Here is a 13,814-nt window from a genome sequence, read left to right as displayed (position 1 = left end):
TATCAATCCGATACCAAGTAGTTACAGGATCATACATTGGTCATATTCAATGTCCTCGTGTGTCCAGGGACATATTTCCTGAGTTTATAAACATAATATGATTTTTTTTTTAAACTAAAAAAGATTTTGTGATGCAAAAAAATATTGTTGTTATCATAGTGGTATCAACGAGATACGCAACTATACTTGGTATCATTACAGTGGATGTCAGGTGTAGATCCACCCATGGCGTTTGTTTACATTGAGGAACGTCGTCATTAGCTTTTAAGCCAGAATGCATCCGTTCTCCCTTTTTTGTCTACACACTGTGTCAGCTTGTAAGTACTCCATGATTGTGCGCTGCCGAACATGCTCCTCTGCTCGTAACTCCAGCAATGTCATGACGTGACGACAACGACGAGGTGGGGAGGTGTGGGACCAGTACTTTTTAGAGGCGATATAGTACCGCATATGATTAGTTAGTATTGCCGTACTATACTAGTGCCGGTATACCGTACAACCCTAGTAAACACTAGTGAGTTTTGACTCCATGTCGCCAATCATAAGCAGACTGGTGGTCACATGACCACACTACACACTGTAAAAAGTGGCATGACTCTCTTCAGTGTTTACTTACAAACCATGAAAAAAAATGTATAGCATGCCCTGTCATCTATGTTAGTAGAAATGCTCACATTTTAGCCTACAAAAATTTCACTTCCAACTAGAGAAAACATTTTTTTGATAAGTTATACATTTGATTTTTTAAATGCAAACATTAACCCTTTTATAACGTCATTAGTGACTGTACAATGTGCATCTTTTGTGGTACATGCTGTACACAAGCTTACATGCCAAATATGGTTGTAATGCAAGTACCATTAAAAATAGCTATTAAATAAATCAAATCAAACCAGTTACTCACCAGTTACTCAGTACTTGAGTACTATTTTTTTTTTTTGCTGAATACTTACTATTACCTAAATAAGTATGTGGATGACTACTTTTTACTTTTATTTGAGTCATATAACTTTAAAGCAGGGGTGTCCAAATCACGCCCGCCGGCATCCTCGATTAGGCCCATGGGATGACAGCACAAGTTTAATAAGAAGCAACCTGGCTATGCGGGTGTTTTTGCCAGCGGTCTGACAGTTGATAATTTGTCGCCATGTCATGGAGAATGTGCAAAACTCAGGTCAGTGACCACAATGAGAACTTTCTAGATCCCACAAGCACAGCATTTACTTAAATGACCCAATCCAAACAACCTTTCCTAGTCATAGTGCAGAAAAAAAAAATCAACAAGCACAAAAAGTCAACACACGTGGTTATAAATAACATAACCTGCTCATTGAACTTTGTGGATATTATATAAAAAAATGTCCCATCACCGTAAAACATTCGAAATCTACTACACATATATTAATATGCAGTAGATGTATTATTTGAGGTAAGGTTGTACGGTATACCGGTATTAGTATAGTACCGTGATACTAATGAATCATATTCGGTACTATACCGCCTCTGAAAAGTATACCGGTCTGCTACACATGTTTCACTACACACTGTAGCTCACCGGCGTCAAAATGTAAACAAACGCCATTGGTGGATCTACACCTAACATCCACTGTAATGATACCAAGTACAGTAGCGTATCTAGTCGATACAACTATGATTACGTCGATATTTTTTGGCATCACAACATCTTCTTTTGTTTTTTTAAAATGTATATTATGTTTATAAACTCAGGAAATATGTCCCTGGACACATGAGGACTTTGAATATGACCAATGTATGATCCTGTAACGACTTGGTATCGGATTGATACCCAAATTTGTGGTATCATCCACAACTAATGTAAAGTATCAAACAACAGAAGAATAAGTGATTATTACATTTTAACAGAAGTGTAGATAAAACATGTTAAAAGAGAAAGAAAGCAGATATTAACAGTAAATGAACAAGTAGATTAATAATTAATTTTCTACCACTTGTCCTTAATAATTTTGACAAAATAATAGAATGATAAATGACACAATATGTTACTGCTTACGTTAGCAGCTAAATTAGGAGCCTTTCTTTGTTTACTTATGTATAAAAGACAGGTTGTCTCGTATGTTCATTATTATATTTAAGGACAAGCTTTCAATAAGAAACATATGTTTAATGTACCGTAAGATTTTTTGTTAAAATAAAGCCAATATAGCAACTTTTTTGTGGTCCCCTTTATTAAGAAAAGTACCGAAAAGTATCAAAATAATGTTGGTACCTGTACCGGTACCAAAATATTGGTATCGGGATAACACTAATTTGAGGTATACTGTAATTGTAATTAACAAGTATAGTTGTATATTAGCAGATTGCATTATAAAATGTATGTGAAAAATCTCAGTTTGCTTTTTTAAATGTATTCTTGGTTTGGCCCCCACAGGGAACCACGACTGGGTCGGGAATGATTTTTCCGATAATGCCGGCGTTGGGCTGGTGGTCCAGATGAAAAACGGGGGCGGAAAGATTGTGAAACAAGTCAAAGCTGCCTTTGAAAGGGACTGGATGTCACCTTATTCTAAACGCCTGCCAGGAAACAAAGATCAAGACGGCAAATACAGAAATTTACACCAAGGGGACACTCAGAAGGAACATGAATGGAATGACCTTTTATCTTTATGAACAAAGACTGCTTTTATATTACTTATATTTATTGTGCTCATTATTAGAGTTTACATATCTTCACTATGCACTACTATGAATGGATTGCACTTGACTTTAATATTCTAATGTTAACTACGGTAAAGTGTAATCATCCACTGTACTTGTTATATAAGAATGCAATGCTGCATGAATATCGATACATGGTATATATCATGTCAATATTCAAACCAATATATGAAATGTTCAACCTAAAGTATATGCAACTAAACTAGTTAACTCTTTTTTGTATGTGACTATTTGGATTAATAGAAGAAACATCCAATAAAACTTAGTTCACACTTGTCATGTTTGGTTTAGTTAAAACAAACTCTAGTGCGTTTTGTTCTGCTCGTATGAAGAGAAATGTGTCTTTTATGCAACTAAACACACACACAAATATTTGGAACCCCAAAAAAATATTTTGAATATTTGGAACCTTCCTTGTGTTGGAGTATACATAGTTGGGGTTTAGGCACTAGCTCCTAGACTAGTTCTAAACAATGTATGTCTGAGGCTAAATCTGACCAATGTAAGTCTATGAGCATGAACTGACTAAGCCTTCTTTGATGAGAATTGAAACGTCTTTTAAGACAAACCGAACAAATGACTTGCAAATTTCTAAATCAATTTTTATTTTAAAACATTTTTTGGTTACAAAAAACTATTTCAAACCCCCAAAAAATATTTGAAAACAAAAAATTGTATTTTACATTAATAAATAAGGCAATATTAACAAGACAACAACAACAAATGTTATGGTTTCAAAACATTTTGGGTTTACAAATGTTTTTTTGTAACCAAAAAATGTTGTTGAAATTAAAAATGAAATTATTTTGAAAAAAACCTAAATGTATCTTTTGTAAGTAATTTTTTTAGGCGAGGCCTCCCCTGAACAATATCGAAACCCTTTTGTTGGTCAGTTTCACTACTTCCGCCCTCAAAACATTTGGATGGAAAATACCAAAGACCATGGGTGGGCGAGACTGACCAATAAAAAGGCTTCCTAATCATCTTCTTCCGCTTATCCGAAGTCTGGTCACAGGGGCAGCAGCCCAAGCAGAGAAGCCCAGACTTCCCTCTCCCCAGACACTTCGTCCAGCTCCTCCCGGGGGATCCCGAGGCGTTCCCAGGCCAGCTGGGAGACACAGTCTCTCCACCGTATCCTGGGTCTTCCCTGTGGTCTCATACCGGTCGGAGGCGCCCTAAACACCTCCCCAAGGAGAAGTTCGGGGGCCTCATCTGGCTCCTCTGAATGTGGAGGAGCAGCGGCTTTACCCTGAGCTCCTCCCGGATGACAGAGCTTCTCACCTGATCTCTAAGAGAGAGCCCCGCCACCCGACAGAGGAAACTCATTTTGGACGCTTGACCCGTGATCTTGTAATTTCGGTCATAACCCAAAGCTTATGACCTTGGTAAGGATGGGGACATAGATCAACCTGTAAATTGAGAGCTTTGCCTTTCAGTTTGACTCTTTCTTCACCACGACGGACCAATACAGGGTCTGCATCACTGCAGACGCTGCACCGAGCTGCCTGTCGATCTCACAATCCACTTTTCTTTCACTCGTGGACAAGACTCTGAGGTATTTGAACTCCTCCATTTGGGGCAGGATCTCCTCCCCAACCCGGAGATGGCCTTCCACCCTTTTTCGGGCGAGAACCATTGACTTGGAATTGGAGGTGCTGATTTTCATTGCAGTTGCTTCACACTCAGCTTACCATCAACCGTTCCAGCGAGAGCTGGGGATCCTGGTCAGATGAAGCCAGCAGGACACACATCATCCGCAAAAAGCAAAGATCTACTCCTGCAGCCACCAAACCGGATCCGCTCAACGCCTTGACTGCACCTAGAAATTCTGTCCATAAAAGTTGTAAACAGAATCACTGACAAAGGGCAGCCCTGGCGCAGTCCAATCCTCACTGGAAATGGGTCCAAGCTCTGACACTGATCTTACAGGGAGCCCATACTCTCTGAGCACTCTCCACAGGACTTCCCGATTGACACGGTCAAATACCTTCCTCAAGTCTACAAAACACATGAAGACTGGTTGGGCAAACTCCCATGCACCCTTAAGGATCCTGCCGAGAGTATAGAGTTGGTCCACAGTTCCACGACTAGGACGAACCACACTGCTCCTCCTGAATCCGAGGTTCGACTTTCCGACATAGCATTCTCTCCTATGCACCTGAATAGACTGTACAACATGTAAAGTACAGAATATCAGAAACATTTAATCATGTAGAAAAATTATCACATAACATCTTTGACGATCACAGGATGATCGTAACAATCCCCATTTTGTGTTATTAATGCGTGTATATACATATTTATATACACATATAAATATACATATACATGTATACACATATATACATACATATCTGTTTATGCATTTATACCTACATTTATATGTACACATACTGTATATATATATATATACACTACCGTTCAAAAGTTTGGGGTCACCCAAACAATTTTGTGGAATAGCCGTCATTTCTAAGAACAAGAATATACTGTCGAGTTTCAGATGAAAGTTCTCTTTTTCTGGCCATTTTGAGCGTTTAATTGACCCCACAAATGTGATGCTCCAGAAACTCAATCTGCTCAAAGGAAGGTCAGTTTTGTAGCGTCTGTAACGAGCCAAACTGTTTTCAGATGTGTGAACATGATTGCACAAGAGTTTTCTAATCATCAATTAGCCTTCTGAGCCAATGAGCAAACACATTGTACCATTAGAACACTGGAGTGATAGTTGCTGGAAATGGGCCTCTATACACCTATGTAAATATTGCACCAAAAACCAGACATTTGCAGCTAGAATAGTCATTTACCACATTAGCAATGTATAGAGTGTACTTCTTTAAAGTTAAGACTAGTTTCAAGTTATCTTTATTGAAAAATAAGGACATTTTAATGTGACCCCAAACTTTTGAACGGTAGTGTATATATATATATATATATATATATATATATATATATATATATATATATATATATATATATATATATATATATATATATATATATATATATATATATATATATATATATATATATATATATATATATATATATATATATATATATATGTATATATATATATATATATGTATGTATATATCTTTATATAGATATATATAGATATATATATACATATATATATATATATATATATATAGATATATATAGATATACATATATATATATATCTATATATATCTATATATAGATATATATATATAATGTATATGAATATACATATATACCTACATATATATGTATTTATGTGTATATATGTATATAAATGTGTATATGTATGTATACATCCATCATTGCAAAGTAACATAAGTAATATATACACAAATACATAAGTAATCATTTAAAAATACCATTACACAATAGTTGGTTAGAACAGCATGTAAAGTATATCAGAAACATTTAATCATGTGGAAAAAATATCACCTAACATCTTTAACGATCACAAGATGATCGTAACAATCCCTATTTTGTGTTATTAATGCGTGTATATACATATATATATATGTATGTACATGTATAAATATACACATATATATATACACATACATATACATACATATATACATACATAACTATATATACATACAGTATATACCTACATATATATGTAGGTATATATGTATAAATACATATATATGTATATACAGTATGTGTATGTATGTATTTATGTGTATATATGTATGTATATATATGTATGTATGCATCCCTAATTTTTAATCGTATTATGTATCATTGCAAAGTAACATAAGTAATATATACACAAATACATAAGTAATCATTTAAAAATAGCATTAAACAAAAGTTGGTTACAATTATTAAAAGAAATTCAGATGTAGTTGCAAAATTTAGCACAAGATGGTAGTGTTAAACCACAGTTGGAGATTAAAGCTTGGCATATTGTTGTTCTGTTTATTACTGTAATATTAAGCAATATTAAGCCCCACTGACCTCAATTGTAAACCCTTTTATGACTTTTCAAATATTTGAGAGAAAGGTGTCATGAACATGTTTTCAAAATTATGTTTTTCTACATGTTAACGCAAAAATATGTGCTAATGAAGCATAATATTGAGTATAATATGATAGTTTATGAGTGGGGGATGAGTCGCCATGGTTACAGTCAGATTATAGAAAAAAATATTCCAGATTGCACTGCATTTCTGCAGCTGCTGCACTAACAGCATGTTCGACATAAACTAATACCATAGCAATAACCATGCTGATAGGAATTACGGCCCTTTTAACAGAGTAGGGTCTTTTGGCCGACTCTTCAACTCCCAGATGGCTTCTTAGACATGTTTTGTTGCTTCAAAAGATTTATTACCAAAATATATGTAAAAATGTATAATGCGATCAATCAAATGTATCTTATTCACATGCCTTTATTTAATTTATTATAATGGAACAGCTTGCTACAAAAAATTTATAAATAGATACAAAAACAAGTCAAGTACGAAAAAAGGTCCAATGTGTGTATGTTTATTGTAAATTTCCAACTGTTTACAGTAAAAATCTATAAAATACTGCACTATAAAATATTAATGAAGATGTTGCCCGGATCATGTTTTGTTTAGTTTTGACTCCCCCAGTTCTGTTTTCAGCACCCTTGAGTTTGAGTCTTTTGGTTACCATGGGTGCTGACTAGTTTCACCTGCCTCTGATTAGTGTCCGGGATGCTCACCTGCTGCCGGGCACTAATCAGAGAGCTACTTATTCCCGTTTTTCGCCAAGCTCAGTCTGGCTTTCTTGTTTGCGCTATGCAACAGTTACGTTGGATGATTTCTTGCTTTTTTGCTTGTGATTCCTGTGCTAAGTTTTGCCTTAGCTCCCTGTGCGATCGGCACACTTCTCTTTATTTCCTGCCTGATTTATGAGAATAAATCATTGTCTTACCTGTATGTTGCCTCCGCAGTTTCCGTCTGCATCCTGAGAGAACGACCCACGCAGTAAAATGCGACCCTGATGTGATAGAAAACACGGAAGTAGGAAGGAAGGCAAGATTATTTTATAAATATATCTGTAATTCCTCCACGGTTTGATTTCAAATTTTTTAGGATTAATGCAGATCCCAAATATACATAAGCAGGGACCATCCCATCTGCAACTATAATACTTATTATACTATTTAGTACCTGTTTAGTTATGTCTATAATGCAACCATGACTTACTGATGGTGACTGTATTAGTCCAAGACATGTATTTACAGGTTACAGGTTACAGGTAAATGTTACATCGTTGGTCTCACTCCTGCAGAAGTTTGTCAATTGTGTACGTAAGCGGGTGCCTCTACAAGGCAAGCCTCTGGCAAAGTGAGCCCCGATCAATAATTCCTCAGTCACTTTATAGACAGAAGAGCAGACAAGTCCAATGGGTCAGAGAGTCCATGAAGGTGCGGGCAAGTCCAAGTAAAAGAAACAACAACAGTTCGTGAAGATGTGGGCCAGTCCAAGGCTATCGAGAGCTTGAGTGGTTCCATCGATCGATGAGGGGGAATTGTGTCAAAAGGATGTGTAACTTATTGAGATTTTAGTGTACCCTGCCTTCCGCCCCAGTGCAGCTAGGATAGGCTCCAGCCTAACCTGTCTGTTACTTTCGCGTTTTCTTGCTCCCAGGAAGTGTATTCTTGATCATAAATCATGCATCTCAACTGGACAGATAAGTCTGAGTAGGTATTCCGACAAGTTGGGACACATTGACAGCCTTTTAGGACTCGGAAATGGCCATAACGACACAAAGTTCTCCCTCCCACCCCATTTCTTCATGAGGATTATTAGACATTCTTCACCTAAATGGGAATATATGAAGATCCCATCAATCGGCATCCTAATGACAGCAGACATTATACAGTTAGTGATGTTTTATTATGTTTGTTGGCTCTCATTATGTCTGCATTGAGTAATTAAAGAAAAAAATGTTGTAATGCGTTTTTGGAATGAATGTGCCACAAATGCTTAAAAAGATAAAAATAGGTAAATATTAAATGTTATTATAAATGTTCCCATTACATATATACGAATGTACATCATGTATATAAAACCTCAATGGAGGTGTTTGGATGGTTTTTTTAAAGGCTTTTTAGGCGGAATTGCGCGGGCCCCACAGGCTCCACTGTGAGCAAACTTTTGATCGCATTTATTTAATATTAAGAATGCAACAAAACCAAAAAAAACATCCATTGTTATGTCTCTCATAGTGATTGTGAACAATAGGCAAAATTCCCCCCAAAAAAGTGCAGTTCCTCTTTAAGTCAACCCAAAATCGGGACAACCCTGATGGCCGATTAAAGGGATTGTAACAAAACCAACTTTTAAACTTTTGAAGTCTGACGTTGTATTAATTAGTTGTTCCATGTTCTCGCTCCTCTTATTGTGGAGCAGACTGGCTGGCACATGCACATGCATCCTCGATGTTGTCATTTCTAATAGAAACTAGCATATCGTTCAAACTTACAGTATATCTGTCAGGAGTCCCGATATGGAAGAGCTATATTGGACCAAAAATACAAAAATCAAATCTGTATGGAGCCGCAAAAAATGAAAAGCCTTATAATGAAGGCAACACATGATGTAAGTGTCTATATTAGCTATAATAGCCTACTATCAAAATGACTGTGTCGCAGGCTGAAGCAAATCTTTGTTGACAGAAATGTTGAAATGTAATATTTATTCTACACATTTTTACAACATTAGAAACCATTAGTAAATCAGAGGCTACTCAGAAGGTGAGATAACTCCTGGAAATTACTGCCTTTTAATGACCAAAGGTATAGATGTGTGTGTCCAAGTTAAATGACTTATTTTAATAGATGTATTACAATATTTGGCAAGCTATGTAATGTTTGCTGTAGTCTGGAACAACATGGCACACCAACTATCTGAAATTCAGCCAATATTACATACAGATAATGTGTCATGAGACATGCAATACTAAATTATATGCAAAGAGGATACAAGTAAAGGATAATAAATTAGCACAAATATACGAAGATCCAGTGCCGGAACACAGTTCACTCCAAGTAGTAAGCATCCCGTCTCTGGCTTCCCTCCTCATACCTGCTCTCTGTGCTTTTCCCTCTGCCCATGTCTCATGTGCCCTGTGTTCCCCGCTGTGTTCCCTCCGTCTCCACCGATCGAGCTGTGCGCCTCGCTTCTGTGGACTTCCCACCGGACTCTGGACTGCTTCCCTCGATCCTCGACCCCCGCTCGGACACGGACCTTGACGCCTCTCTCCAGCCCCCGACCTCTCGCTTGCCCACGGACTTCCTTCTTGCCTAGCCCCTCTGGACTTCTGGACGATTCATCCAACACGCCCTCTGGTAACATTTACATTGTTAATTCTTCACATCGTCTTGCAACACACACTCTTAATAGCATACACACCCCAGTAGATCATCAGTTTCAATAAACCTATTGAACTGATTTCTGCCCTTGTATCAATCAATCAAATCAATCAATCAATCAAAATGTATTTATACAGCCATAAATCACGAGTGTCTCAAAGGGCTGTACAAGCCACAACGACATCCTCGGCTAAGATCCCACCTCAGGGCAAGAAATAACTCAACCCAATGGGATACAATGAGAAACCTTGGAGGGGACCGCAGATGTGGGTACCTCCCCCTGGCGACCGGTGCAATGGACGTCGGGTGGATCTAGAATCAGAATCAGAATCACAATAGTTTTTTATTGCCATTGTTTGAGAACGGGTTCACAAACTAGGAATTTTACTTGGTGCAATCGTGTAACATAAAACACATATAACACAGAATAGAATAACATGAGCTGTAACTGAGCTATCAGATGTGCCTGATGGCCGAGGGGAAAAAACTGTTCAGGTGGCGGGATGTGTGAGTCTGGATGGACCGTAGTCTCCTGCCTGAGGGGAGAATAGTTTGTGTCCAGGGTGAGAACAGTCAGCTGTGATCCGACCCACACGCCTCCTGGTCCTAGAGGAGAACAGGTCCTGGAGGGGTGGGAGTTTGCAGCCAGTAACCTTCCCATCTAGTTGATAATGTGAGAGTCCAGTCCATAGTGCATACTTGCCAACCTTGAGACCTCCGAATTCGGGAGATAGGGGGGGGGTTAGTGCTGCAAGGGATTCTGGGTATTTGTTCTGTTGTGTTTATGTTGTGTTACGGTGCGGCTGTTCTCCCGAAATGTGTTTGTCATTCTTGTTTGGTGTGGGTTCACAGTGTGGCGCATATTTGTAACAGTGTTAAAGTTGTTTATACGGCCACCCTCAGTGTGACCTGTATGGCTGTTGATCAAGTATGCCTTGCATTCACTCATGTATGTGAAAAACCGCATATATTATGTGACCGGGTCGGCACGCTGTTTGAATGGAGGAAAAGCAATCGTGACGACAGGTTGTAGAGGATGCTAAAGACAGTGTCTTTAAGGCATTGTTGTCCGGGTGGCAATTGGGACAAATTCGGGAGAATGGTTCTCCCGGGAAAATCGGGAGGGTTGGCAAGTATGCCATAGTGCGGCCAGCAGGGGATCATCTTGAGTGGAGACAAGTCTTCAGCTGATGCACAGATGAGTGGTCCACCCCGGGTACCGAATTTGAACAACTAGCGCTTCATCTGTGGTCACCTAATCTGTGCCTGCCCCCCCCCCCCATCCATGCAGGAGAGGGGGGCAGAGCAGAAAAGAGACGGCAGATCAACTGGTCTAAAAGGGGGGGGTCTAAAAAGTTTGTGTCATGTTTGTCCTCAAACAAAAAACATACTAAAACAAAACAATTATTTCCCCCCTATCTTTTTCCATTTTCAATCTTTCTTTAAAAAAAATACTCCAGGGAGCCACTAGGGTGGCACTAAAGAGAGCCGCGGGTTGCTGACCCCCGGATCTAACAGAACAGACATAACGGCTCACTTGAAAGAGCGAAGCCTCCGTCGGTAACTTCAAAGAGCACGCTCCGTAAGAACCAGGTCGTTCACGAACGACCCATTACTCCTTCATGAATCAACACGTTGTGAGAGACGAGAGAGGAGGAGGAGGAGGAAGAAGAGGAGGAGAGTCCTGTTCGTTGGCCGCATTTGGATCCGTGTAGGATGCTGGAGTGGACGTTGCGTGTCAAACTAAACTAAACGGAGATTAATGGGAGCACTTTTTTTAGGGCAGCTGGAAGATTTTGCTTCTGCGAACATGGCCGCGGGTGAGGGCAATGCGCTATAGACTAGTTCCAACAAAATAGAAGAGTTTACATTTTAAAGTGGATAAACGTTAAAACTTGCGGTGAGGATGGAAACGTGTGTTGTTCTAACCTCCCGGGATCAGTTCATGCTGAGCCCACTTGTCACTTGGGTAAGTAAGAACACTTAAGAACAATGTTTTGGTGGACTTGGTTGATCACGTGATTGTTCTCTGCAGGTGAAGACCTTTGTTACTAAACATGATGAAGACTTGGACTTTTCTGAACTGTTGGATGGAGTCATATTGAATGATGTTATGAGTCAAATGTAAGTCATGCCTTACAGTAGGTTTCCAGTCAACATAAAGTACTGAAAAGCAGTGTTTTTCAACCTTTTCTGAGCCAAGGCAACAATCCAAAGGCACAACACCAGCAGAAATCATTGAAAAATGAAACTCAGCAGCCGATATTGACAATAAAAAGTCGTTCTCGCAATTGTTGGATATCAATTCAAACCATAACCAAGCATGCATCACTATAGCTCTTGTCTCAAAGTACTGTCACGACCTGTCACATCACGCCGTGACTTATTTGGAGTTTGTTGGTGTTTTCCTGTGTAGTGTTTTAGTTCTTGTCTTGCGCTCCTATTTTGGTGGCTTTTCCTCTTTTGTTGGTGTTTTCCTCAGCGTTGGCGCTAGGAATTTTCAAAATGGGGTCCCAGGGACCCCATCAAATCATATGAACGGGGCCCACAGTAAATTTTTGGGGTCCCACTTTTTTGTAACCGTTTTGAAAACAAACGATAACTGTATGCATTATCCTGTTATATCTCACATTCTATATTGTGTTTTGGAAAAGGGTTGTCATAAACATTATTTAATTCATAAAAAAAATAATACAAAAGAAAACTTTTTTTTTAATCTATATGTAAATGTATTCAGTTATAAACATTCATCAACTTCAGATTTTTTATTTATTTCAGGCAATGACATACAAAAGTTGAACACACATAATAATATAAATTAATATAGTGCAAAAGGTAAAGTATAGTATGTAATTCATGATTGTCCAGTTTTGCCTGAAAGGGAGTGGGAAGAAGATCATTTATTTAATCCCACCCCCCTCTATCCGTCAATTATTTTGTTTTTATGTTGTTTTTTTGTTTGTTCGTTTTCTGCCCTTTTTGTCAAAGAAAACTATGTGTTTTTATGGCAAACACAAATTATGCTAAATCTTCCACAAAAAATATTTTTCAAAGTGGAATATTTGATGTGAAGTAACCGGAGCCTTGGATAGGTCAATAATTCATAAAAACATTGGTTTAGATTAAATATTATGTTTTGAGCAATGACAGCTTTAAAGAAAAAAAAATAGCTTTGTTTTATTAGTCAACATTGCAACTTTTTCTAAATTACATTTTACCTGTAAGGTTTTTTATTCCACTTTTTTTGTTTTGTTTATTTTAGTAGTATTTTTAGAATGTGCCATGGGCCGCAAATGGCCTCCGGGCCACACTTTCGACACCCCTTTCAAAAATAAAATCTGATAAGTCTAACGATAAAAAGTAGAGCCTGGCGATGCATGCGCGTTTATCATAACGCACAGTCAGCATCTCTGCTTCAGTAAACAATGACGGTGATGACGTCACTCTCAGCGATGCGAGCGACACTTGATAATAGTTCCTGTTTTTGTACATTCTTGTTTGTTTTAGTTTCCATGGCGACTGATTAGTTTCACCTGCCTCATGTGTTCGGGACACGCACTTGCTCTAATCAAGAAACCAGTATTTAAGCCTGTCTTTGCCTGTCAGTCGGCCTGGCGTCATTGCTTGTGTCATGCGATTGCTTGTTTCATGCTTAGTTCATGCTGCTCGTTAAAGTTAAAGTACCAATGATTGTCACAGACACACCAGGTGTGGTGAAATTTGTCCTCTGCATTTGACCCATCCCCTTGATCACCCCCTGGGAGGT

The 13,814-nt window shown here is 38.3% G+C and overlaps 2 protein-coding genes across 6 annotated transcripts in view; both read left to right on the top strand.

The window, feature by feature from the left end:
- pld5 (phospholipase D family member 5) overlaps positions 1–2,928 on the top strand; it is a 52,454-nt gene extending 49,526 nt beyond the window's left edge. For all 3 annotated transcript variants that reach the window (XM_062032350.1, XM_062032352.1, XM_062032351.1), the window contains exon 10: positions 2,411–2,928. In XM_062032350.1, the coding sequence (XP_061888334.1) occupies positions 2,411–2,649 (239 nt within the window). In that variant the 3' untranslated portion in view covers positions 2,650–2,928. The remainder of the gene's footprint in view (positions 1–2,410) is intronic.
- An 8,658-nt stretch (positions 2,929–11,586) lies between these two features.
- The window catches only part of LOC133639773 (girdin-like), a 53,226-nt gene continuing 50,998 nt past the window's right edge, over positions 11,587–13,814 (top strand). For 2 of the 3 annotated variants that reach the window (XM_062033370.1, XM_062033371.1), the window contains exons 1-2: positions 11,588–12,017; positions 12,084–12,172. In XM_062033370.1, the coding sequence (XP_061889354.1) occupies positions 11,955–12,017; positions 12,084–12,172 (152 nt within the window). In that variant the 5' untranslated portion in view covers positions 11,588–11,954. Of the gene's footprint in view, positions 12,018–12,083; positions 12,173–13,814 lie in introns of all 3 variants that reach the window. The other variant, XM_062033369.1, reaches the window with a different exon arrangement.

The sequence above is a fragment of the Entelurus aequoreus genome, linkage group LG22, assembly GCF_033978785.1.
Source record: "Entelurus aequoreus isolate RoL-2023_Sb linkage group LG22, RoL_Eaeq_v1.1, whole genome shotgun sequence".
Taxonomy (NCBI): domain Eukaryota; kingdom Metazoa; phylum Chordata; class Actinopteri; order Syngnathiformes; family Syngnathidae; genus Entelurus; species Entelurus aequoreus.
This window is presented reverse-complemented; position numbering and strand designations above follow the sequence as displayed.